Genomic DNA, 26,697 nt, shown 5'->3' with positions numbered 1-26,697 from the left:
ATCCATGCTATTGCTATCTCTCCCCCATGCTTCAGGATTTCACCACACACTCCATCAATTCCTGGGGCTTTCCCTATTTTGACTTTCTTCATTGCTTCCACAACTTCCATCCTACCGATTTCTTCCTGTCTTCTCACCTCCCTTCTTCTCCCAGCCATTCCCCAGCCACTTATACTAGCATTACTTTCATACTTTTTGTTCAACAATTCATTAAAGTTTTCTCTCCATCTTGCCACTTGTTCTCCCTTCTCCACTAGTAGTCTACCATTTTTATCTTTCACTCCCATACTGACTTCTTTGCCACCCTGTCTGACTCTCGTCACCTCTTTCCAGAACATTTTCCTACATTCCCTCCAGTTGACACTCATATACATAGGAAAGAAAAGGGATCTGTACTTTGTTTGTTGATTTGGAGAAGGCCTTTGACAGAGGCACTTGGTGGGTGGTTAATTGAGCAGTGAGAAAACTTGGGATAGAGTAGTTGCTGGTTAAAGTGGTTATGGCCATTTACTGATTGGGGGTACTTGCACCAAGGTGAAAGTGAATGGAAAGTTGTGTGGTGAGTTTTCTGTGAATGCTGGTGTGTATCAGGGGTCAGTTTTGAGTTCCTTGTTGGTTATCATTATGCCTGAAGCCCTCTCATATGAATTCAGAAGTGGAATCCCATGGGAGATGTTGTATGTTGATGATTTGGTATTTATTGCAGAGAATGAAAGGGAAAAGGAGGACAGATTTAGGGAGTGGAGAGATAGTATGGGGCACAAGAGCTTGAGAGTAAATGCAGATAAAACAAAAATGACAGTATCAAGGGGTGGTGGCGGTACTGTCAGAGAAGAGGGATAGTGGCCGTGTGCGCTTTTGTCACAAGAGTGTAGGAAGTATTTGTAATTACATCTTGCACAATATCTGTAAATAGGTGCATAAGAGATGCAGTGGTATTTGAGGTAGACTGCGAGATAATGCTAATTTCACGTGTGGTGTGTCAGGGAGAGCTTGTAGAGATTGTCAGGTATGAAGGGATTGATCTTGCTGGTGAGTCTCTTGAGTGTGTAAAAGAGTTTTGTTACTTAGGAGACAATTACGTGCTAGAGATGGCCTGAGTTAGGAGTGGCTGGAAGAAATTCAGGGAGCTGTTGCCTCACCTTACGTTGAGAGGGCTTTCCCTCCGTGCTAAAGGATTGTGTATGACATAAGAGTGTAGTGCTGTATGGTAGTGAGACCTGGGCAGTAAAGGAAGAAGATAGGCTGAAATGTATAGAAGTGACAATGATTAGGTGGATTTTTTTTTTTTTTTTTTTTTATAGATAATGAATGGAAGAAGGAAAGACAAAGGAAAAAAAAAAAGGTCCATGTGCCTAAAGGCATCGTCCATTCATAAAATATTTATAAAAACTGGATTTAAATTGAAGTGGATTAAATATTTGTGGGAAGCAACTCCCAGGAAGTGAATTCCAGAGAGTAGTAGTTCTGGGGATAAATGAATTGTGATAAGAAGAGGTTTTGCATTGTGGGGGAGAGTGAGTGAGTCATGGGCGCTTCCAGCTGCCTGAGTATGTCTGGAGAAAATGTGAAGGGGAGGCACAATTGAGGCCAGTTTATCAGAGCATGTACAGTAAAAATATCAATAATATAGTGCTAAAGAAGCAACACATCTACATACTTATAATGGAGGAAGGTCCTGCGTAATGGCAGGATTATTGATTAATCTAATGGCTTTATTTTGATTTTTGTCCAACTGCCTCAATTCAGCCACTCCACAGTAGTGAACAGTATTTGATCTGAGAACGCACATGACTTTTGTATATTGTGGCCATCTGCTCGTCAGTGAAGAACTCACGAACTCTGTACATAAGTCCCCATTTTTTAGAAGCATTTTTAACAAGGGATTTAACATTAGCTGTCCGGCTTAGGTTAATGCAGTGCATCCTTGAATGTGAGGCCTCAGGAACTAGGTTTACAATGGAAGATATGAGAGGAAAGATGGGACTGTAGTGTATTGATGTTTTGATGAGGAGGGGTAGATTGAGATGAATTGGGCATGTGGAGAGGATGGAAGATGACAGTTGGGTGCCGAAAGTGAAAAGTGTGAGCATTTGGGGTAGGGTTGCAAGAGGCAGACCGAAAAAAAAAAAACCTGGGACGAAGTCACAGGGCTCTTGTTTGGAGAGCCACTGCTTGCAAATGCGAGCATTTTTTCCTTTGGCAAACAAATTTTACATGCAAGTCGCCTTTTGACGAGGAGAAAATACATCCACTTCAGAACCCAGTAAACTACAAAATAAGTAAATCTCACTTAAATAAACAAAAAAGCATATTGTGATTGATTATTCAGGCTTTCCTTGTCATCATTGTGAATGTTTAAAAATGGATAATGTGTAAATAAATAAATATATTTATTGCTCGTAAAATATTTTGGTTCGTAGTCAGTTTGGCTACTAAAAATTTATTTGGCTCATAAATCTGAAACCTTAGGAGCCAAATGGCTCACAACCATCGGCAGTTAGCAAGAACCCTGAGTCATAGATTGTGACCTTAGGGATGAGGGAGTGAATAGGGAGACTGCCAGAGATCGAGCAGCTGGAGAGCCACCATTAGGTGACCAAGGCTGACTCATGCAAGCATGTTGTAGTCTTCAAAAATGAAAAGAAATGAAATGAAATAGCTGTTAAAACACCATTGTGACCAGACAGGTGAGTGGAAATACTGTATAGTAATCACTCAATTATTTGGACGCTCCATATCCGGACATGCTCTGTATCTGAATGTTAGGCCTTGGCTCTGTTATTTTCGTATTCAGATTTCTTTGTCTGTATCGGAGCATAAAATTTCTAACCGCTGGTTGGGCAGCCTACAAATTTTAAATATTGGCTGGGTGGCCGGCCAGCCTGTCTGACCACGCATGGGTAATAGACCACAACCCACCATCTGAGCAAAAATGGCTGTCCGCCTTCTCACTGAACGATTAAAGTCCCCCAGCCGCCCGCATCACTCGGACGCTCGTGGACACGCTTGGCTGTCTGCTTCCCTATTGACTGGTCAAGGTCGCCTGGCCAGCTTGATTATTCAGACGCTTCCTGAGGCCATGATGTACAGGAATTCAATGTTGCTGCCACTTGGCAACAGTTGCCTGGCCGAGCGAAAATGACCCTTGCACTTTTTACTTGTGTGCTCGTAGCCAAGTGTAGGTAGAGACATGGCAGCACTGTGTTCATGTGGCGGTACTGCTCCTCAGTTCCCGTCTTTGTCTCTCGAGTGTGGACGTTCTTGGGCGAGTTGTAACCATGGCAGCTTCCATTGTCGCATTTGTGGTGGATCCCCGCTGTCTTCAGGCCTTGATTTTTCTCTGTGGCATTCTCTTGTATGTGATGATGGTCCCACCACCACCTGAGAAACAAAAGAGGAAGGCTTTGACTGTGGACAAGAAGCACGAGATATTGAGCAAGGCTGACGAGGGCTGGACTACTTCACGCAGTGTGCGGGAATATGATCTGGCCCATTCAACCTTGCTTGATATCAAGAAGTCACGGGTCAAGGTGACTCAGTACGGACATGTCTGTGACGATGCCACTCGAATGGGCGACAAGAAGGTGATGCCTTAGCACTGCCACATTGCCATCAATCAGTCCTATTTAGTCTAGTTCTGCCAACAACAGGGTGCCAGCATGCTTGTACATGAGACCTAGTTCAAGGTGGCAGCTGAGAAGTTTGCATGCCTACACAATGTGCACGGCTTCAAGGCATCTGAAAGTTGGCTCTTCCAATTCAAACCAGTGTGGACTTACTGGCCATAAGACATGTGGCGAGGCGTTGGACGCGACATCGGAGGATGTTGAGCCATTTAACCAGAAAGTGCAGCGCCTGATCGAGGTGGAGGGCCTTGCTCTTGGTTAAGTGTACAGTGCTGACAAAACTGGCATTTGCTACATGCACCGCCTCATACCCATTGTTGTGGAACATGCAAAACAGCCACGTTGTCTCTGTGGCTTGATGGATAGCCTGCCTGTATTGTGGTACCATTCTGTGAAGGCCTGGTTTACCTGTAAGATCTTCAGTGATTGGTTCCACGGACACTTTGTCAAGGAGATTATCTGTTATCAAACAGAGGAACTTGGTATCCCTTGCAACCAGGTGAAGGCCCTTCTGATCCTTGACAACGCCCCTGCGCATCCATCTGAGAAGGAATTGGTTGCTGATAACGGTCATATCGGGTGCATGTTTCTGCCACTTAATATGAATGCTCTCATTCAACCAATGGACCAAGGTGTTACTGTGACAGTGAAGAGACTGTACTGTCAGAGGTTCCCCGATGTGGTGGTGATGGTGTTTGAGGAAGAGGAAGGGGTCAACAGATGTGGGGAGTGGACCTTGGAAAATCTTTGCCATTACAATATGAAGTCTGTGGTGTTCAGCTGGGTGAATGGTTGAAAGGAAGTCTCCATCAAAACCCTCAAAAGTGGTTGGTCTCGTCTCCTTCAGGGATGTGAGGCCTTGCACGACTTTGAAAGATTTGACGTAAACAATTTCCACCTTTGTCTGTCTTCGGTAGACGAGGATGTGGACGTCAACGATGTGAAGGATTGGTTGGACGATGACGGTGGCAGTCCCGGTTATCAGGCATTGTCTGATGCGGAGATCGCTGCTGGTGTCTCTGCGGGGCCAACAGAGGACATCGACAAGGACAAGGACCCTGACTCTGAGTACCCTTCCACTCCATCACTCCGTCATCTTGGTTTCCTACTTGCTGGCATAGAGCAGACACTCAAATATGCCTAGCACCCGCACTGTGACAGGGAGTTACTGCACCTGAAGTTGGTGATGGATCTTTGGACAGCCAAGGACTCTGTCATCCTCCATCAGAATCATTGCATCTATCGTCAGACCAAGATTGGCTCCTTTATCAAGCCCCCCCCCCCCCACTGCATGCGAGCACGTTCTCCCCACCACCACCACCTTGTCCCCAGTCTTCACTCTCGGACCCACAACCGAGCACACTGACAACAGTTGAGTCGCCGTTAGACGTGAGCTTGAGGCTGTCTTCAGAGTCTTCTGAGGTGGGTAGGCTGCCATCACCTCATCACATGTCCCCTCTCATCTCCCAGCTCCAGTGTATGGAAGAGGAGGTGTTTGACATTTGTTAAGTGATGTTGTTAGCCACTAGACTGCATGGGATTGCGGTACCCCAGCTGGAGGCTTGAGGGTTACAACGCCTGTCTGCCGTTTACGGGGTGGTAAGTAAAGTACTGTGGATTTTTATGGATTTTTATTGTTCATGCATTGTTTTCCTAGTGTGTAACACTAAATTGGATATTCCCATGTGTGTTTTGATGTCTAAATAACTGAAAGACCAAAGGACACTGCCACAATTAGGAGGGGTACTGCACATATAGGTTGGGTATAGATAGAATATAGGTAAATAGGATATTGCTCACTATCCAGATTTCGTCCGTATCCAGACGTACTAATGGCTCTGTTACATCGGATAATTAAGGGATTACTGTACAGTATATATGAAGATACAGGCGGTCACTGCAGTAAGTCACTGGGCAGTTATGTTTCAATTACTGTGGTAATGATGTTCCTCATGGTGACCCATGTCCGCACACAAACAGCCACGAAACATAACACTTTATGCACTCCACACTCACTTATGAAGTCTCTTGGTAGATACTAGAGTTGGAAATAAGCCTTTGATTTCACTGTAGTAGTAATTAAGAATAAACTGAAGTGGTGATAAAGTAGTTAAGGGTAAAGTTAACTGAAGGAATGAGATATGAGAAGTGTTGTATTCACAAGAAGAGTAACTGATGGTTAGGAATGGTTAATTTTGAAAATTCCATATTCACAGACAAAATACATTAACGACAATGCTGACTCACATAGATAGTAAGGAGAAATATGAGAGAATAGAGTAATTTGATTCATGATTGAGAGTAGCAGAATCAGTGTAAATATTGCAGTTCCATTCCCTCCAGTCATATTAGGGGTCATTATTCAAGTATTAGGCAGAAAAGTGAGTGTAAACATTTGGGTCCTGAACCAATTAACATTAACTCCCATTTGTTGCTTTACTGTATTTGGTTTTGAGGGAGTCTCATTATTACTGTAGTTTGGCAGATGAATTAACCAAAATCAGGGAAGTTTGAAAGTGGAATAGGTTGGTGTTTCTGCTTGACAGCACCACTGACACTTGAAACCTAGAACCTGTAGGTAGGCCAGAAGAGGCTGGATGACTCCATCGCTGATGCCTGTCCAGGATGTAACACAGCACCCCATACTATTAAGCACATTATGGAAGACTGCATTGCACACAGTCACCTACGCCAGCTACACAACATACACTCTTTGAGAGCTCTGTGGGAAAGCCCAGTCTCAGCCATGGCCTTCCTAAGGGACTCGGGGCTGTTCGGCGAGACTGCCTAGGGAACAACTACTACTAGTAGGGTTAAGTGTAAGTAAAATAAGCTAAGAATCAGACAGGGATGACCATCAAGACATTTAATGTAAGTAATCCAGGTGAGTACATGTTACACTTAACCCCAGCTTTGGCTGCCCAGTAAACTAGTCTGGTGGTCACAGGAATTTCAAGTGCCCTGTTGTAATTTTTTATGGAGATGCCGGACTGTCCAGCGCCAGAAAATTGGCGGTGTACCTGTACTATACAGTTGCAGTCAGAAATAATTTGCTGTTTCTATGGTGCTCCCCACGTTGATTTTTCATATTTTTAGTATTGTGTAATGCATTCATCAAATAGATTTAGTAAGATCACCACCTTTTTATTTTAGCATATACACTTCTCTTACAAGTTAATTTGATTCCTCTGGAATTATTGATATTTATATACATTGCTGATGGCATCTCACACAGAGGAGGTTGCCATTGTGATGTTATTGTCATACCAGTGGCCCTTTTATAGCCACTAGGTTGAAATAGGTAAGTTGCTAGACTTTTTTTAAGGGCATAAGCTAGAACAGCTAGGCTGCCCTGTCTGGATGAGGTTAAGTTGGGCCATTAATTCAAAAACAAATCGGTTGTAAAAGAAGTACCGTATTTCGCGGCATATAAGACGCACTTTTTTGTCTCAAAGTTACCTTAAAATATCCCCATGCGTCCTGCACGTTAGACTAAGGCAGGTTAGTTAGGCTTCACTGAGAAGAAACTCTTATAAAGATGATCATCTCAATGCTTAGCAACCACAGGTGTTTTCTACAGTATACAGACTTGATTTTATTTTTAAAAATAATATACACTAGTGTGTATATGCAGCAGATTTAAGAAACACCCGAGATCAGAAACACATAAAACTTTCGCGGGTTTGTTTACAGCTCAACTGGCTAACATCGTGAAGATATTTAGCGGTTTAGCAATTTAACAGTTTAGCATCCGCACTATTCCAGCAAGCTAACGTGCTCACTGGTGAACTGTCTGCTAACCTTCTGAAAGGCAATCATGACCACTTTGCTTGCCATCCATTCACTAACTAGCAAAGCAATCATGCTGGAGAGATACTGGCTAGTGAAACTGTCAAGTCATCAAAACAGACTTTCGTCACATATGGAAATTCAGTAACCCTAATTAGGTCAGTTACTTTTGTGATATTTTGTGAGTGTATATATGCAGCAGATATTAAAACATGGAAGTTCAAGAACATAAAGCATTCACGGGATTGTTTTCAGCTCAACTGGCCAATACCGTCAAGGGGTTTAGCGGTTTAGCAACTTAGCAGTTTAGTGTCTAGCGTACACCCTACTCTAGCAAGCTAACGAAGTTACAGCTTCACTTTTTCAGCTAAGTGAAGTACTTTAGCAATGTCTATGCAACTCAGGGCACACCCAATTACAGTATTTTGTTATGAAAATAGGATAAAATTCACTGAGTAGCATAACTGATGCAATATCTGAAATAGCAGTGCCTGACGGGCATTCATATCAGCGTCCGCCATTTCTCCTGTATTCTTAGCAGATGAAGCGATCAGAATGATTGACAACGTTCACTCTCTGCATCTCTGCTGCCTAAGCAAAGCTCTCATGATCGGCAATGGGGATCATTTAGGCCGTAACGTCCAAATTTGTTAGGTTAGGTTAGGTTGTAAAATCGTTTGCCATTTTGGACGTTACGGCCGAAACGACCAGAATCCTAAGGTGTAGATGAGAGTTTGGTGTGGGTGTAGTTAAGTAGAAGTGGGAAGAGTCAGGCTAGGGAACTGATAATCCGCTTATTATAATCCCTTCAGCCCAGCAATGTATTTTATAGGGCAGTTTATTCATGCTCACCATATGATTTTATTCAGTTCAGGAAACATGTACTGAGGAGGTTAATGTGGACTGTATCAAATGCCCCAAGTCTGAATATCGCAAGTGCTCAGTTAAAACGACTGCCAAGTTAAAATCGTATGAAGTGTGGTATAAGCAATTCAATGGATGGTACTGAGGACCATTTATTGTATGAAAGTGACAGTGAAACAGTGATGATGACTGAGGTGATGACTTCCAGTGATGCTTCAGGACTCGGGGGAAGTAGTGATGAATTCTCAGGATTTGAAGACGAGTGAAATTTTCACCATGTCAGTAATATGAAGTGAATATAGGTTTTAGGTGATCATGACAGATGCAACCATGGAAAATTTAGGATCAATGGTGCTGTACACCTTTAGTCTTGCACTGACGATGTTTGGATGAATAAATTGTTTGAAATGTTTCATGTCCTTAAGTGATGATATTTATATTGAACAACCAAATACATTTTGATGTTTTTGGCATATAATAAAGCCACTGGGTACTCCAAAACGGACTGATGTAAATGTTTCAGAGGCGAGCGAATGTTGCATGTGGTGTGTACATGTGTGCGTGTGTGTGTGTGTGTACCATAGCGACTAGGAGGCAGCAGTGTTAAGACCAAAAATGGATGTTTTCACAGTACTCGAATGTTTTGAGATGGATGTCTGTTTTTAGCAAATTCTGGTAAGAGAAATATGCATTTTTAATTGTTGATGCTGCAAGGAAAACAGCTGACAGTAAGGGAGTGATACTGGGAGAAGAGGGTTGAGCCAGTTGTCTAGCGCTTGGGATGCAGCAGTGTTGCTAAGAGATAGTTTCACCATTCTCGACATGTTTTGAGATGAATGTCTGTTTTTAGTAAATTGTGATCAGTGAAGAACGTATTTTTAACTGTTGATGCTGCAAGGGAAACATCGCTGACAGTGAGGAAGTGATACTGAGAGGAAGGGGTAGAGACTGCTGTCTAGCGACTGGGAGGCAGCAGTATTACGAAGGTGTAACAATGGATGTTTTCACCATAGTATGTTTTGAAATGAATGTTTATAGTAAATTATGATCAGTGATGCATACATTTTTAATTGTTGATGCTGCAAGGCAAACATAGCTGACAGTGAAGGAGTGATACTGAGAGAAGAGAGTAAAAACAGCTGTCTATCCTGTTCCCAAGCAGCCTTGCTATATTGAACTTTGGTTGTAAAACATTGTAATTTGTGTATTTACAAGTGCTACCTTTTTATATTATTTGTGGAGGTAATTACAGGTTAGTTAGAGTGCATGATTAATGATGGTAGTCGTCTGATATTGTGCTTGAGTCAAGGCAATGTGAGGAAATTCCGTAACAGGTGTGGAATATGACGGGGTTCTTTTAGGATAAATGAACTGATGTGAACATTCATTGTATTTTATGTTTTCGTCAGTGAATGAAAGAATAGAGTTTATTGACTTCATTTGTGGTTTTAAATTCATAAAATATTAAAAACAGTGTTTAGATCAGTTTACTGATACATTTTTATCAACAAAGTTGAGATGGCCTCGTGGTTTGAAGTCACGTTTTGTTAAGATGGGGTTTTGTTTTCTCTTTTCCTGTATCATTCTTTGTACATAAAAGAAGAAACTAAAGGATGATGAGCAGTACTGAATAGATTCTGAAAGGTGAGTGTTGTATCTAAGTGATAGTGGCTCATATCAGTCACGTTTTGTCAAGAAGGGGCATTGTTTTCTTTTCCTGTACCATTCTTTGTATATAAAAAAAGAAACCAAAGGCTGATGATCAGTAATGAATAGATTCTGAAAGGTGAGTGTGTATCTGTGTGGTAATGGCTCTTATCAAGAAAACTTACTGCAGTCTTGGTTGGGGCAAACTTTTTTTTCACAGAACTGCCCTGCCAGAATTAGGGTGCGTCTTTCACAATGCTGCGTCTTACATGCCGCGAAATACGGTAACTATCAAAATCAAATTAGTCACACCGTAAACTAGGAAAGCCTAGCTTTGATGTGTGTGAAACTGTAATTTGACCATCTCAGCCAGCAGTCTACCCCATCAGTTTTGAAGTGTTCTATGATTACCTGTAGATTTCCCTTGTAGGAACGACTTTCACTTAGGCTCTGTGATGTGAAGTTGTAGTCAGTTTGTTTTAACTTGAGAGAACTGGGCTATTTGCACAACTTGAATACAGTAATCTCTCGATTATCTGGATGGCCATTAACTGGACCATCCATTACCCGGATGCTGTGATCTGGCTGTTCCAAACCATTATTCTTACATCTTTTCCCCCCACTGTGGACAAAATGCTTGCGTCTGTTTTGAAATTATGGTCGTGTGAAAAATTTCCGCCTGAACAGGTGAGAATAACCAGGTGGCGCCGCCTTGTTGGACAGGTTTGTTTACCCTACATCCACCAGAGGCCTTTGTTGCTCGCTTTCATTTCTCACGTGTTGCTTGTGTTGTGAGCAGTTCTTCCTGGACTGTTGTTATGGCAGCACACACAGTGGTTTTTGTGGTGGTTCCCCACCTGCTTCAGTCCTTGCTATTCCTTGCATACCTCCTCCCAGGGTGCATGATGATGGCCCCTCCACCAGGGAAAAGGAAGAGGATTGTGTTAACTCTGGAGAAGAAGCATGAGATCCTGAGTAAGATTGATGCGGGATGGTCCGCTTCCCACATCCTTAAGGAGTACGACCTGGCCTGCACAACCCAGTACAATATCAGGAAAGCCTGTGACAAACTCGCCCAGCACACGGCAGACTTTGGCCAGAACAGACGCAGTATCAAACAGAACACTATGAGTTTGCCCTGGCTTGCTGAAGTCAACCATTCGACATTGATCTGGTACCGGCAACGACAAGCTGTAGGCATGCTAGTGAGAGGCACCAAGTTGAAGGTTGCTGCTGCCACCATGACAACATCCCAGACTTCCAGGCATCTGAAGATTGGTTGTTCAGGTTCAAGTTTCAACATGGCCTTACTAATTGCTTTATATATAAATATACAATGTATATATATATATATATATATATATATACACACACACACACACACACACACACACACACACACACACACACACAGTACCCTCCTGTCCAGTATACGTTTGTCCAGTACTATTCTCGTCCAGTACGGTAGGCAAAAAAATAAAATAATTCATTACTGTAGTATGGATTTGTTGGGATAGTACGGATCGGCCGCACAAAGTGGGCCAAATCCGAAGAGTTCTTCTCTAGTACTTATGTTCTGCGTCCAGTCCTATTACCCACCCGGGCATGGGAAGATGGCAAACACTGAGGAACGTTTCCCTAGTACTGCTGCGCTAGTCCAGTACACCTTCCTTGTGACTCGTGTCGTGTGCCAGGCACATTGTAGTATTGCACTTTCCCCTGATGACGAAGACGACGATGTCAGTGTGTGACTATGAGGGATTTATGAGGGAGGTTGAGGCAGAGAGGCCTCCTCAGGATCCTGAAGGCCCTCCTTCAAGGGGTCAGTAGGACCTCCTACAGCCTCGGATACCCCTCCCCCTTCCTCCCTAAGCCCATCACCACTCACCCTTAACCCCGGGGCATCACTTTTGTGACGCTCAGGTGCAATGGATCATACCGCGGGGCGTCACTTTTGTGATTCTGTGTTACTTTGAATTCTCCCAGGCTTACAAGTGGTGGCTTGTATCATCTATCAGTACTGCCAATGTCCAACACTAGTCAGCACTCCTAATCTCATCTGTACTCCCATCCATTGTTGACAATTTAGCCATTTTTCCCCGTTCTTGACTCCCCTCCCTACCTCCCCTCCATTACCCTCACCTCTCGCCTGCCTGGCCACGCTGCGCTAAGCAAATATTCCCTGGAATTTTCCACTGATTTCATCCATTGAAATAAGCCCTATGCCCTATTCTTATACAAAATAATTTATAAAAAAAAAAAAAAAATAAGGTAAGTGATAGTGCCATACACCTGGAATTGGCTAATTATCACTTGACAACACCTGACGTGCACTTGTTCACTAATTTCCCCCGATAATTTCCCCTTGAAATATGCTGTACAGGTATAATCTATTCTCGTAAGAAAAATATATATAAGAAAGGAAGGGAGAAGCCTAAGTGATATTTACATTCACCTGGACCTACCTATTTTTTTATGTATTGTCGAGATTTCCTACCAGTCATTTCATAGCATGTAAATTAGCAGCTGTCACCCTATTCACATTGTCAACCCTTGGCTGCCCATATACGCCGCGTCATTCAGTTCGCAACGTGCTGCAAGTGGTGCAGGTGCAGTGAAGATGCAACAGTGGACCATGCTGGGAGTGCAGCTGTATGTGTTCTTCGCCCTCATGCTTCTCATGCCACACTCAAATAAGCATGAGTTGGAAGAATACTGGTCCATGGACCCCTTACTACCCTCACCCACCTTCAGTAAGTACATGGCCAGAGTTCGCTTCCGGAACATCATGGGAAACCTGCACTTCGCCAACAATGATGTACCTTCCCAGACCGACCCACTCTGGAAGATCCGGGAGATTCTGAGCAGAATGAAGGATAAGTTTGTCATTCTTCCACTCCTTTCAGAAGGTTGTCATAGACGAATCCTTGGTTTTGTTCAGAGGACGTCTTAGGTTTGTACAGTACATTCCAAGCAAACGCCATCGCTTTGAAATCAAGTTCTTTGTACTGTGCAACTGTAAGACGGGATACATCCTTGATTTCGTCATCTGTTCAGCCAGCACTGTTGATATGGACAAAACACGTCCCCTTGGTTTTTCAGGCTGTGTAGTGAAAGTGCTCCTTTAAAGGTATTTTGGTGGGAATCATGTGCTGTATACTGACAACTATTATACAGCACCGAAGCTTGCTAAATACCTTTCAGAGCACGGCATCGGCTCCTGCGACACTGTGAAGAGCAATCATGCCCTCTTCCCCAAATTCCCAGAGGCAGGAAACTTGCAGCGAGGAGACGTGCACCTACGCAGGTCTGAGAAGATGCTGGCAATACGGTGGCATGACAAGAGGGTCGTGCACATGCTCACCACTGTACGCAAGGGGGAACTGAAAGACAACGGGAAGGTCTACCGTAGGACAGGCGAACCTGTGAGGAAACCTGATGCTGTCATAGACTATAATATCAACATGCTGCTGGTGGACAAGTCCGACATGATGATTGGAGAGATCGACTGCCTCAGGAAGAATACTAGGTGGTACAGGAAAGTTTTTCTGCATCTCATTGACATGACAATGCTGAATGCCTTCATCCTGTACAAGATGAAGGTAAAGCCACCGAAGTCCTTCTCCCTGAGGTTGTTTGTCAGGACTTGTGTTCAGCAGCTGCTTGAGAGATATGGTAGGGTGACAGCAGCAGCTCCAAGGCGCCTTGCTGTAAAACTTCCCGACAGACTTGAGCAGAGGGTGTACATGGATCGGCACAGACTGGTGCAAATGCCTGCCACAACCAAGAGGAAGGCTGCGATCCGCAGGTGCCAGGTGTGCGCACATACCACCCGACGCACACCTGAGCACAAAAGCACCTCTTGGCAGTGCACTGAGTGCCAGGTTCCCCTCTGCGTTACCTGCTTTTTTTATTACCACAGCCCGAAGCAGTTCTGAAAGTGCAAGTGGAAAATGTTAATAATGTGTAAATAATGTGTAAATAGCAAGTGAAAGCAGTGGATATAAGTATGATGGAACAGTGTAATATAGTTTTAAAGTTACTGCAAGTTTTTTTTTTTTTTTTTTTTTTTTTTTTTTGTCCGACTCTGGGCATAGGCTTCACAGCCTGCTGTCAGGGCCCAGTAGTCCTCCTACATACCATACACCTCTCTACATGTCACCTCTTCGGCGCTAACACCCACTGTCCATACTGAATACATGCTAGGGCTGTCTCACACAGGACTGGTGTACTGGTATTAGGGGGGTTACTTTTATGACATGTCGGCGGGTCATCTGGTAGATCAGGAAAGTCTGCTTTTATGAAATTCAAATCCTTAAACTGTTCCCTGCCCCAGCCGGGATTCGAACCTGGGTCCATCAGGACTGCAGGCCGCTTCTCTACCGATTCAGCCACCGCTGACAGTGCATAACATAGTATAAGTAAAATAGAAGTGTAAATATTTAAAATACAATAGAAATGTAAATAATTAGTAATATAGGAATATGAGTACAAATACTTGAAGTTATGACAGTGAAAGTGAAACCCTGGCTCTCTACGTATTTTACTGGAAGAGAAATTGAATGCCTACAGTGACAATAAACTACTATTACTGAAGGAAACTTGTGGATAAAGACTGCAGATATATATAAGTGTTATATATTAATAGGAATATAAAGTGTGAGTGTTTTTATGAATATTAAATGACAGAATACCAGCGGGGAATGAGTGCAAGTGGGAAGCTTGTACGCGCTCGTAATTTTCATTGCTTTCACAGTGTTTTTTTTTTTCGGAGTATGGATTCCAAACTAATTGAAAATCATAGGATGGTGTTTCTAGTGATAATATCAGACTGTGGTAATCATATTACGGGATGTCAGGAAGTGTAAAGTGGAGACTTCGTTACCCAACTTCAGAAGTCTCCACAAGTCCTACAGTACTTGACGAAGGCTCAACAAACATCCCAGGAGAAAGCTGAAGGTATGTGCTATATGCATATGTAATTATAATATTCTAGGACTAATAACTGATTTATGGCAAATATTTTTACAAAGTCTGTCGGAAAGCGAATATCCTAGCGGTACACGCAAGGAGTGCCAAAACAACCCCGCGGTTTAGAGGTTAAAGATTGGTAAAATCTTAGTTGTGTCAAAACATAGGTAAGTTGAATTCAAGGGGGACTTTTCAAGGCTTGTCTGACATTATTCATTTTTCCCATAAGGTCTGTTGTTTTTCCAGTACGGATTTAGTCCAGTACGGCAGTACTGTTTGACAAAAATACCATACTGGACAATATATATATATATATATATATATATATATATATATATATATATATATTTTAAATAACAGAACAGAGAAAGAAAAAACAAATGAATAAAAAAAAAAAAAATCCATGCACCAGATTACTGGTGTCTGCTGTTCATAAAATATCTGTAACAGTTAGACTTGAACAGCAGTAGGTTGAAGTCTGGAGGGAAACAACTCTGGGGAAGCGAGTTCCAGAGAGATGCAGTTCGGGGAATGAAAGAATTCTGATAGGCAGAAGTTCTGCAGTATGGCTGAGTGACATTCCAGTCAGGAGCACTGCCAGCTCCCCATGTAGCACGAGGGAAGGCATGGAGAGGTGGCACCATGGATGCAACTTCGACTGAGCATTTACTGTAGAAATATCTGTAAAATAATGCAAGGGAGGCAACATTTCTTCTTATTTGTAGGGGAGGTAGTTTATTAGTAATAGCAGGGTTATTAATAATTCTAACAACCTTGTTCTGAATTTTGTCTGCTTGTTTTAATGCAACCTCTCCACATCCACTCCACAAGGGTGAGCAGTATTCAAGCTGAGAGCGCACATGACTTATAAATGATAACTAACTGCTCGTCAGTGAAGAAGTTACGGACTCTGTACAATAATGCAAGTTTCTTTGAGGCGGTTTTAGCAAGTGATCTGACATGAGAGGTCCAGCTGAGGGCATTGTTAAGCAAGATGCCGAGAATTTCAGTACTTTTGGAAATGGGAATATTTGTAGCATTGAAGGTAACATACGATTCTGGCAATACCTGCCTATTAGTAAATTGTATATATTTAGTTTTACTAGCATTGAATGAGACAAGGTTGTTTTGTCCCCATTCACTGATCATGATAAGTCTTGATTTAAAGAGATAGCTGTACTGAGGTGAGAATTAGAGATATCGGACTTTGCAAATGAATGTCTGAGTGTGAATGAACTATGAAGTGTTGAGTCATCTGCATATGAATGGATGGGATTGTGGGTGACAGATAAAAGATCATTAATATGAACGAGGAACAGGGTTGGTGCCAGAACTGATCCCTGCGGCACGCCGGCGATAACTGAGTGGAAAGTGGAATATACATCATCTGCTTTTACTCTTATTTTTCTATTGCTGAGATATGAGGAAATCAAAGGAACAAAAGAGTTTAGTCCATAGCAATACAGTGGAATCTCAAGTTTCGACTGTTTAGAATTCGATTAATCAAATTTCGATGCATATTGGAGTGGTCGATGCAAAGTCTTGTATTTTGATGCTGTCAGGCCAGACTCCAACCAAAACAAACAAAGATAATATTTTTGATGTGAACCAAAATGCTAGAAGTGAAGGAAAATTATAAGAAAAAGTATGAACCTAACCTAATATCATATGTGACATGCGCTCTTAGAGCTAAACTCCAATCAAAACAAGCAAAGATAATATTTTTGATGTGAACCAAAATTCTAGAAGTGAAGGAAAATTATAAGAAAAAGTATGAGCCTAAGCTAATATCGTGTGACATGTGTCAAGAAGAGAATGAAAATCAACATCATTTATTCATACAGTACATGAAGCATGCGATGATATGGTTTCGAGACAATTCACCGTCAAGTCAATTCGCCCGTCAGATGATTCCCTGTCAAAACATGGACGATTTCCCGTCAGGACAATATGCACCCTGGACGATTCCCCGTCATTCTATAAATATACTTGTTATTAATTAATCAGTACTTTAATAACTCAAAGATATAACAAGAGAAATTAGAGGAAGAGAATCAATAGCAGAAATACTAAAACAAAATGAATTACAGGTGGTAGCAAATACCGTACAGTAGGCAGAATACTGAATATCTGTATAGATATATATATCTATATCTATCTATCTATCTATATATGTATATGTATATCTATCTATCTATCTTATATATATATATATATATATATATATATATATATATATATATATATTTTTATGTATATGTATGGATATTTGTATATACTATATATACATAAAACAATAAAAAAAAATGATAATAATTTGGTTTTATGCCTGGTATTAAGCAACGTTGGGTCTGGTTAGTACTTGGATGGGTGACCGCCTGGGAACACCAGATGCTGTTGGCATCCCTACGTGTCAAGTGGGGTTGGTGGAGGATTAGTGCCCCTCCCTGTAAAACAATTAACTCTAAGCCGTTGGCCACCCCGTTTGGGATACATGGCGTCTGGCAATGAATGAATGAATGAATGAATCCTTGAAGGGCTAAGGCGTTGCCCCTGAATAGAGGACTTTTGGACTGGAGTTTGTAGAATTTTATGACCGGATGCCCTTCCTGATGTCTACCAATGACCCTGACCCTTGGGTGGATTCGATCCTCCGACCCTTCGGTCATAGTGGAGCACTCTAACCCACTGAGCCATGGCTGCTACGTATATACTATATATATATATATATATATATATATATATATATATACACACACACAGTGAAAGGTTGATTAACCGCAGTGCATGGGGATTCTTCCATTCCGGATATAGAATTTTTTGGATAATCGAATGTTTCTCTTAGAAATGTTCTGGGAAGTCAAACAAATGAAATAGTACCAAACTTGGGACTTTATTTCATAAAGTCCATTATTCAGTATTAGATACAGTACAGGTAAGATACAGTACAGGTACACTCACGCTCACTAATATCTGCCCAGGGGTGCTCCCTTCTTACCTCAGAATACCCAGGGAAGAGAGGAGGGGGGAACGAAACGAGCTCCACCTGCCACTGCCCCAGCTCCCGACCATCCCCCATACCCCTACCCAGCCCCCCACCCCACCTGTCATTCTTAACTTGCAGTTACATCTCAGGCTGATCTCATGCTTAACACTCTTGGTCCCACTACTGGTACAAACAAAAAACATTAGGATATGTTAAAATAAAATAACTATCAACATGTTGCAGCAAGAAATTAATGCATTATGACGTTGACAGTAAAACGGGAACGCTAACAACGGCCACCTCAGGCTTCCTGTGTTGGGTGCACTGCTTTGCAAACAGACACACACACACACACACACACACACACACACACACACACACACACACACACACACACACAGACATAAACACACCCAAACACGCAGGCACAGACATGGACTCATGCAAACACCCAATGCATGAGGCCTGGGATGGCCGTTGTTAACGTTTTTGTTTTATTGTCAATGTTATAATGCACTAATTTCTTGCTGCAACATGTTCATAGTCATACTGTATATTTTTTACATATCCTAGTGTTTTATATTTGTGTATTAATAATGTGACTGTGAGTGTAAAGTATGAGGTTAGCTTGAGATGTAACTGCCAGTTAAGAATGACGAGTGGGAGGCTGGGAGGGGTAGGGGTATGGGGGATGGTTGGAAGCTGGGGTAGAGGCGGGTGGAGCTCGTTTCGTCCCCCCCTCCCGTCTTCCCTGGGTATATGGGGGTACGAAGGGGGCACCCCTGAGCGGATATTAGTGATCCTGAGTATACACTACAATACACACATAGAGACAGCAAGAGAAGTTGTACAGGACTGAACACAAACCAGCAAACATTACCAAAAGTTATTTAAAGAAAAATTTAGCATAAGTTACTGGCCAAAATAATTTTGAAAACTTAGAAGCGTACACTACTTTATCCTGTACTGTACAGAACTAATCAAGAACTATAGGGGGACGACCGGTATGTGGAATATTTTAGACCCCATGCCAGATCAAATCTGCGTTCCAGTTATACGGATGTGCTGATGCATCGGATGCCGGTTAATCGAGCTTTTACTGTATATACAGTATATATATATATATATATATATATATATATATATATATATATATACACACACACACACACAGGTATACCTTGGTTTAACGATGCAGTTGGTTAGGTAAAAACCCATCATTAGGTGGGGCATTGTATACTGGGGTAGTTTTAACTTAAAAAGTAATGGGATGCGTTTTTTCAATCTTCGGTTTCCCCAACCATATCCAAAACCCACCCAAATGAGCCCAAAAACAAGTTTAAAGTCAATCTAAATGGCCTAACAGCCGTAAAAGAAGCTAACCTAAGCCTAACACCTATAAATAACTCACTAAAACCAACAAATAAAATCTGAAAATCGTCAAATATGTCTGGAAAAAATCAGACTTAGTATAATGTACCCCAAAATGACAGTGTTTACTGCACCTATGGCTAAAACATATTAATCTAAGTCTAAAAACTGTTTATTAATTAACCTAAGCTCACAACTTTAGTCTAAATATCATCAAAATTGGTAAAAAAAAAAAATCAAAACTCATCATTAAACCAGGGTTTGGCCATTGTTAGGGGGAGTATGGTGGTATTTCTACCCTCCATCGTTAAGCTGGGGTATCCCACCCAGGGGTATTGTATATCGGGGTATTACTGTATATAGTGTGTCTGACTCTGGGCATACAGTAGGCTTCACAGCCAGGTCCCGAAGCCCAGTAGTCCTCTTGCATACCATACACCTCTGCATGTCACCACTTCAGCACTAATACCCACCATCCATATTGAATACTTTCTAGGGCTGTCTCATACAGGACTGGTGTTTTGGTATTAGCGGGGGTATTAGCGCCAAAGTGGTGACATGTAGAGGTGTATGGTATGTAGGACTACTGGGCCTTGGAAGCAGGCTGTGAAGTCTATGCCCAGAGTTGGACATATAAGAAAAAAAATTCGTAAGACCCATACTGAAACTTTGGACGCTTGTGAGGAGGGCTTGGAGAAGTTTTAGCAGAATTTGTTAGGCTTAATTGAGAAGGAGGGCCTTGCTCTTGGTCAAGTCTGTAATGCTGACGAAACAGGCATCTCCTACAGCTGTGCCTGCGAACACTTTGGTAGGTGAGAAGGAGAAGCATGTGCCTGACCACAAGTTGTCTAAGCAACGGGTATCTGTTTTGTGCTGTGCTAATGCTAATGGATCTCACCGGCTGAAACCCATTACTGTTGGGGCTACAAAACAGCCCCATTGCCTTCGTGGGCTAATGGATTTCCTTCCTGTTGTGTGGTACCATTCTGTGAAGGCCTGTTTTTTTTTTTTTTTTTTTTTTTTTTTTGTCCGACTCTGGGCATAGGCTTCACAGCCTGCACTCAAGGCCCAGTAATCCTCCTACATACCATACACCTCTATACATGTCACCACTTCGGCGCTAACACCCACCGTCCATGTTGAATACATGCTAGGGCTGTCTCATACAGGACTGGTGTATTGGTATTAGCGGTGGTATTTATATGACATGTCGGCGGGTCATCTGGTAGATCAGGAAAGTCTAGTTTTATGAAATTCAAATCCTTAAACTGTTCCCTACCCCAGCTGGGATTCGAGCCTGGGTCCAACAGGACTGCAGGCCGCCTCTCTACTGATTCAGCCACCGCCTCCCCCATGCAAGATCTTCACAGATTGGTTCCACAGGTATTTCTTCAAGGAGGTCATCCGTTATCAAACAGAGGAACTTGGAATCCCTCGTGACCAGGTAAAGGCTCTTCTTCTCCTGGACAATACCCCCACTATTCCCTCAAGAAAGAATTGGTTGCAGGTGACGGTTGCATTAGGCACATGTTTTTTGCCACCTAATACCACTGCTCTGATCCAGCCAATGGACCAGGATGTGATCATGGCCACGAAGAGGCTGTACCGACTGAGGTTCCTTGACGAGGTAATGGTTGTTCTCGAGGACGAGGATGAGCAGAGTCGGGGGCTGGACATGCGAGGGCAGAGGACACTGGAAAACCTGCGGCACTACAACCTTAAGTCTACAGTGTACAACTGGGCGAGTGCATGGAAGGAAGTCTCCTTGAAAACCCTTGAGAGTGGTTGGTCTCGTCTCCTTCAGGAACACAAGGGCAGACACGACTTTCTGGGCATTGATGTGGACGACTTCCACACTTGTCTTCATAACGCAGGCAAGGCCATGGATATCGATGACGTGTGGGAGTGGTTAGACGACAATGAGGGCGATCTCAGCTATCAGGTTGTGTCGGACTTTGTAATTGCCACTTCTGTTGCTGCTGCCTGACCAGAAGAGAGTGTCGAGGATGACCTGGAGAAGTGCAGTATTCCAGTCTTCCCATGCCAGAGCACATTCCGGGCACATCTTGAGCAGGTGCTTGAGTATGCCAAGCACCGGGAATGTTACAGAGAGATGGTGCGTCTTCCCCTTGTGGAAGATCTGCGATCTGTGCTGGAGAGTGTCATCTGATGCCTAAGTTGTCATTCTTATCGCCAGTCCAAGATCAACTCCTTTTTCAGGTCTCTGACCCCCACACCATCCACCTCTACTTTGCCACCACCATAGCATCAAACCACATCTTCAGCGATGGAGCCTTAACCTGTCACGTCGTCAGCCATTGTGTCTTCCGTGGACGTGAGTTTGCGGCTGTCTTCAGAGTCACTTGAAGTAGGCAGTCCATCACCATGTCTCACATCCGCTTCCCTGGGCTGACTGCCTCAGGCCTTCCTTGACTCTGAGTCGGACTAAGCTCTTCAGCCTGCTCCATTAGACCACATGGGATGTACTGTGCAGTGCAACAGCTAAACCATCCACAGTACAATAGTCCGAGTCAAGGAGGTAGTGGGTTATTCAGCACGATGCCTATCCAGGAATTGTGAGTGTTTACGTTGATTTTATTCTAGCTTACTGTACTGTACCATGATTTAATTGTATTTTTACCCTGATTTTATTCTATTTTACCATTGTGTTGTGTGTGCCTACTGCATTTTTCTTGGGTAGATGGTTTTCTCATATTTTTTCATGCCACTGCGGGGTATGGCCCTGCAGTGGTGATTGCTTGAGTGTGTTTGATGGCTCTGCTTTACCATGGTAATTGCTTGGCTTTAGTTTATAGGTTTGCATGACCCTCTTCTGTCTTTCTTTCCTTCATTCTTTCCTCTTCCTTGTGCCTACGGGTGACTTTACACTTTCTCTTCTGTCTTTCTTTCCTTCATTCTTTCCTCTTCCTTCTGCCTACAGGTGACTTTTCACTCCCTCTTCTGTCTATCTTTCCTTCATTCTTTCCTCTTTGTTTTGCCTGTGGGTGACTCTACACTGAGTGACAAGCCAAATGGTTTCCTGTACACCAGGAAACCACTTACTACGCTGGGTGGTAATCATATAACCAAATTTTGTCGCCTGGTGGTCTAATGGGTAATTATTGCACTCCAGTTGGATTGAGCCGGTGAAGGTTTATATCCAAGGGGTGGTTGGGGTTTATTGCTCACGTAATGTCACTCAGGGATGAGTGAGGCTGGTCACTCTCATCATAAATGTCAGGACCAACTTGCCTAGCCCCGGGGTCCTACGCTTCTCATGGGGCAACGTAGGTTTGGATGATGGATGGATGGATGACCAGATGTGTCAAACAACAGGAACAAGTGTTGAATGTTGTACTGTTGTAGCATTTTGAGAGTGAACATTAAGGTTATGTACAGGAGTGGGCTACTTCCATCAGGTGTAAACAAACCCATTGTACAAACCTTTCTCTGGACAGGACTACAAGTACATTTGGCGTAAGGAAAAGCGTGGCCAATAATCCTAGGGAGACGTCATTGAATTTCATGCACCTGCAGCTTAGTACTGTATATTATTAAGTTATGGGAGTGGCCTTCAGGTAAAACTAATGTGACTAATAAAATTATCTTTTGATAAGATCACGAGTGCATAGGAGTAAACGAGACCTTGTTCAAGAATAGTTTGGTGAACATTACTGTGATATGAGAGACTCATTTATGGCAGATGAAAACAAACCACTGTAGTAAGCAGGGAGACTCATTCCTGCATCATAACTAAGGCTGATCAAATTATATGCAACCAAGACTTAGTACAGTATCTATTCAAGTTGCAGAAGTGGCCCAGAAATCAAACTAACATCAAAGATCTCTCCCAACAGGATCACGAATACATAGGAGTAAAGAAGAGCATGTTCAAGAATACTCGGGTGAACATCAAGGTCATGTGTTCTCCAGCTGACCCAGCCTCTCCACTCAGCATCAGCATATCGTGGATACTGTGGAGGATGCCATGCTTCCGTGACCTGTATGACAAGGTTAGTGAGAGAGAGGGAGAGAGATGGTTAGTGGAAGAGAGAGAGAGAGAGAGAGAGAGAGATGGGTAGTGGAAGAGAGAGAGAGAATGAGTGGGTGGGGGACACTTGCAATGCAAAGTTGGTTAGTGGAAAAGAGAGAGTGAGTTGGTTAGTGGAAGAGAGGTAGAGAGACAAAGAGAGGAGGAGAGAGAGAGAGTTGTTGTTCTTGTGTCCTTAGGCTCATTTGGACACGAATCTGTTGGACTGCAGGCTGAAGTTGCCCTCTCCTGCAGTCCACCATCCTCTTATGAGGGGATAAGGATGAAGCTGAGGAATGTTTGTAGCAGCCAGGCAGTGGAACCATCCATTTAGAGCAGTGTCATCGTTTGAAGGCAGCCCTCTCCAGCACTAAAAGGACTGATGAAAAAAATTAATTGAAGTATTTATGAAGGTTGTGGTAGGTGGGGGTGCTCACCATCCACTCACCCGATGTAGTGCTGCTTTGGATGTCTGCCCTTTCCTTTCTTCTTTCCCTTCTCCTCTATCTTTCTTTCCTTCATTCTTTCTTGTTTTCTTCTACCAGTGGTGATTTTACACTCCCTCTTGTGTCTTTCTTTCCTGCTTTCTTTCCTCTTCCTTTTGCCAATGGTTGACTGCACTGAGTGACAAGCCAAATGGTTTCCTGTACACCAGGAAACCATTTACTGTGCTGGGAGGTAATCATATAACCAAATTATGGCACCTGGTGGTTTAGTGGGTAATTAAGTGCTCCAATCGGATTGAGCCTGTGTAGGTTTATATCCAAGGGGTGGCTGGGGTTTATTGCTCACATAATGCCACTCAGAGATGAGTGAGGCTGGTTACTCTCATCCTAAATGTTAGGACCAGCTTGCCTAGCCCTGGGCTTCTTCGCTCCTCATGGGGTGACATAAGATTGGATGATGGATGTATTGTATTGTTTATAAAGGCTCCAGTATGTTTGTATGTGTCAGCATTGGTCACCTAATGGCAGCTCTCCACACTGCTCAGTCTCTGGCAGCCTCCCTATTCAGTTTCTTATCTCTGAAGGTCAGACTCTGTGACCTCATCCCAGGTCATTTTTGGTCTGTCTCACAGCCGAATCCCCGGCATTCACACTTCTCATCCTTCACACGCAATTGTCGTCCTCCATCCTCTCAACATGCCCAAACTATTACAATCAACCTCTCCTCATCACAGCAACAATACATTCTGATCCCTTTCCTCTCAATTCTACAGTCGCAATTTTAGCACTCCCTGGCCTCATATTCAAGGATGCACCACACATCCATCTAATCATTGTCTTTTGCTTACTTTTGAGCCTGCAAATGTTCTCTTCCTTTACTGCCCAGGTCTCACTGCTGTACAGCTTTACATTTGTCACACATGCTGCATACAAAGATCCTTTTGCATGGTGCGAGAGCACACCCAATGTTAGATGAAGCAACAGCTCCCTGAACTTCTTCCAACCACATCATACCCTAGCCACAAAGCTAGTTCAAGTCCCACCTCCAGCATTTAACATGTTCCAAAATAACAAAACTCCTTCACACACAGGATGCGGCCATCATCCTCTCACTTGGATGTAGTGCTGCCTACTTCTTCCTTCACCTTTATCATTCATTTTCTTTGTCTGCTCTCAGGTGACTGTCCTTTCCTCTCGTCCTTATTTTTTCTTCCCTCCCTCTTCTGTCTTTCTTTCTTTTATTCCTCTTCTGTGTATGGGTGACTCTACACTGAGTGAGCAGCCAATTGGTTTCCTGTACACCAGGAAACCATTTACTTTACTGGACGGTAACCATATAACCAAACTATGGCACCTGCTGGTTTAATGGGCATTTAGGGTGCTCCAGCCGGATTGAGCCTGTGTAGGTTTATATCCAAGGGATGGTTGGGGTTTATTGCTCACGTAATGCCACTCAGGGATGAGTGAGACTGGTCATTCTCATCTTAAATATTAGAGCTAACTTGCCCAGCCTCGGGGTACTACGCTCCTCATGGGGCAACACAGGATTAGATGATGATTATTTGTCTGCCCTCCTCTCTTCTTGTATCTTTCATCTTTTCTGTAGCATTTTACTACACTTCTTTCCTTTTCAGGTGGCTTTACATTGAGTTTGAGTTACCAGTCTAATGGTTTTTTGTAAGCCAGGAAACTATTTACAGTGCTGGGTGGTAACCATGTAGCCAACCTATACCTGTTCCCCACATGTCAGCATGTGGGTTGGCGGAGGGTTTGTGCCCCTCTCCATTAAAACAACTACAGTGGAATCTCCTAAATTGCAGCTTCATGAAACTAAGCACATGCCATGATTTGAGAATTCCACACGTTAGAAATTACTAATCTTATGGGGAAAATTACCTACTTGTCTATCATCTTGGAAAAGTTGCCCCCCGCACCGCCAAACCTATGTCAAACTGGTCACCAGCGAACACTAACAACCTGGAAGAGAACTTAGTAAAGCATATTTATTGGGAAGGGAGAGTTCTGTAAGATTCTTACCTGGATGTGACTGACAAAATTGCTTGAATGGATGAGGGAGGGGGGGAAGGGTTCCGAGGCGTGAGGCAGACTACAGCCTCTCAGCACATGACGAGTGTGCTGCTGCCTCTGTATCACTTCATCCTCATCAGCCTCTCTTAGGAACCCCCCAAGTCCAGTGTGGAGACAACGGAAACGTTGTCGTCGTTGCCCTCAACTCCCTCCATGTGGTCGTAAGAGTCATCGATTTTTGTGAAATTAATTCTTTACCCGACAGGTGCTGCCTTTCCATATTTTCCATAGTAATGAGTCTTTCATTGGTTACCTGTTATTATTCCTGGATTACCACAGCTATTGGGCATTTACCTCTGAAAAGCTACTGGGCATTTACCCCTGAAAGCTACTGTATAAATGAGGATTTAGAGTGCATGATATGCTGATGCGTCCAGCTGGAGTGGTAGTTGGTAAGCAACGCGGCCAGTTTGAGAGGTTGTTGGTAAACACTGCCATGGGTGACTTGCGTGCTTTCTTAAATACCCCAAAATAGGTATACTATAATCCTTCAGTTCTGACATAATAGAGCCATCAGTACGTTCGGATACGGACAAAGTCTGGATACCGAGCCATATCCTACTTTTTTTTTTTTTTTTTTTTTTTTTTTTTTTTTTTAAATGTGAGGAAGAAGGAACCAAAGGCAACAAGCCTGCAAAACTGTTCCTTCCAAGAGAAAAACAAAATACAAGAGAGAGCCAAATTCAAGATCCATTCATTTCGAGATGCCTGGACACACTGCGTTTGAAAGACTGGAGATCATAGGAAGCAGGAAATACAGACAGAGGGAGACAGTTCCAGAGTTGACCTGTTGCATAAATGAAGGACTGGGAGTAACGGTTAACTCTTGCATTAGAGAGTTGGACAGGAAAGGGGTGAGAGTTTGCTGCTTGATGG

The 26,697-nt window shown here is 43.0% G+C and overlaps 1 protein-coding gene across 1 annotated transcript in view; it reads left to right on the top strand.

Annotated features, from left to right (window-relative positions):
- The window catches only part of LOC145416986 (transmembrane protein 87A), a 151,958-nt gene that overhangs the window by 8,357 nt on the left and 116,904 nt on the right, over positions 1–26,697 (top strand). The window contains exon 2 of the mRNA XM_080285828.1: positions 23,115–23,270. Within this exon, the coding sequence (XP_080141954.1) occupies positions 23,115–23,270 (156 nt within the window). The remainder of the gene's footprint in view (positions 1–23,114; positions 23,271–26,697) is intronic.

This window comes from Coenobita brevimanus, chromosome 108 (assembly GCF_032717465.1).
Source record: "Coenobita brevimanus isolate Jiangsu-jjx chromosome 108, ASM3271746v2, whole genome shotgun sequence".
NCBI classification, from domain to species: Eukaryota; Metazoa; Arthropoda; class Malacostraca; order Decapoda; family Coenobitidae; genus Coenobita; species Coenobita brevimanus.
Note: the sequence above shows the minus strand (reverse complement) of the source record. Positions and strands in the feature narration are given on the sequence as shown.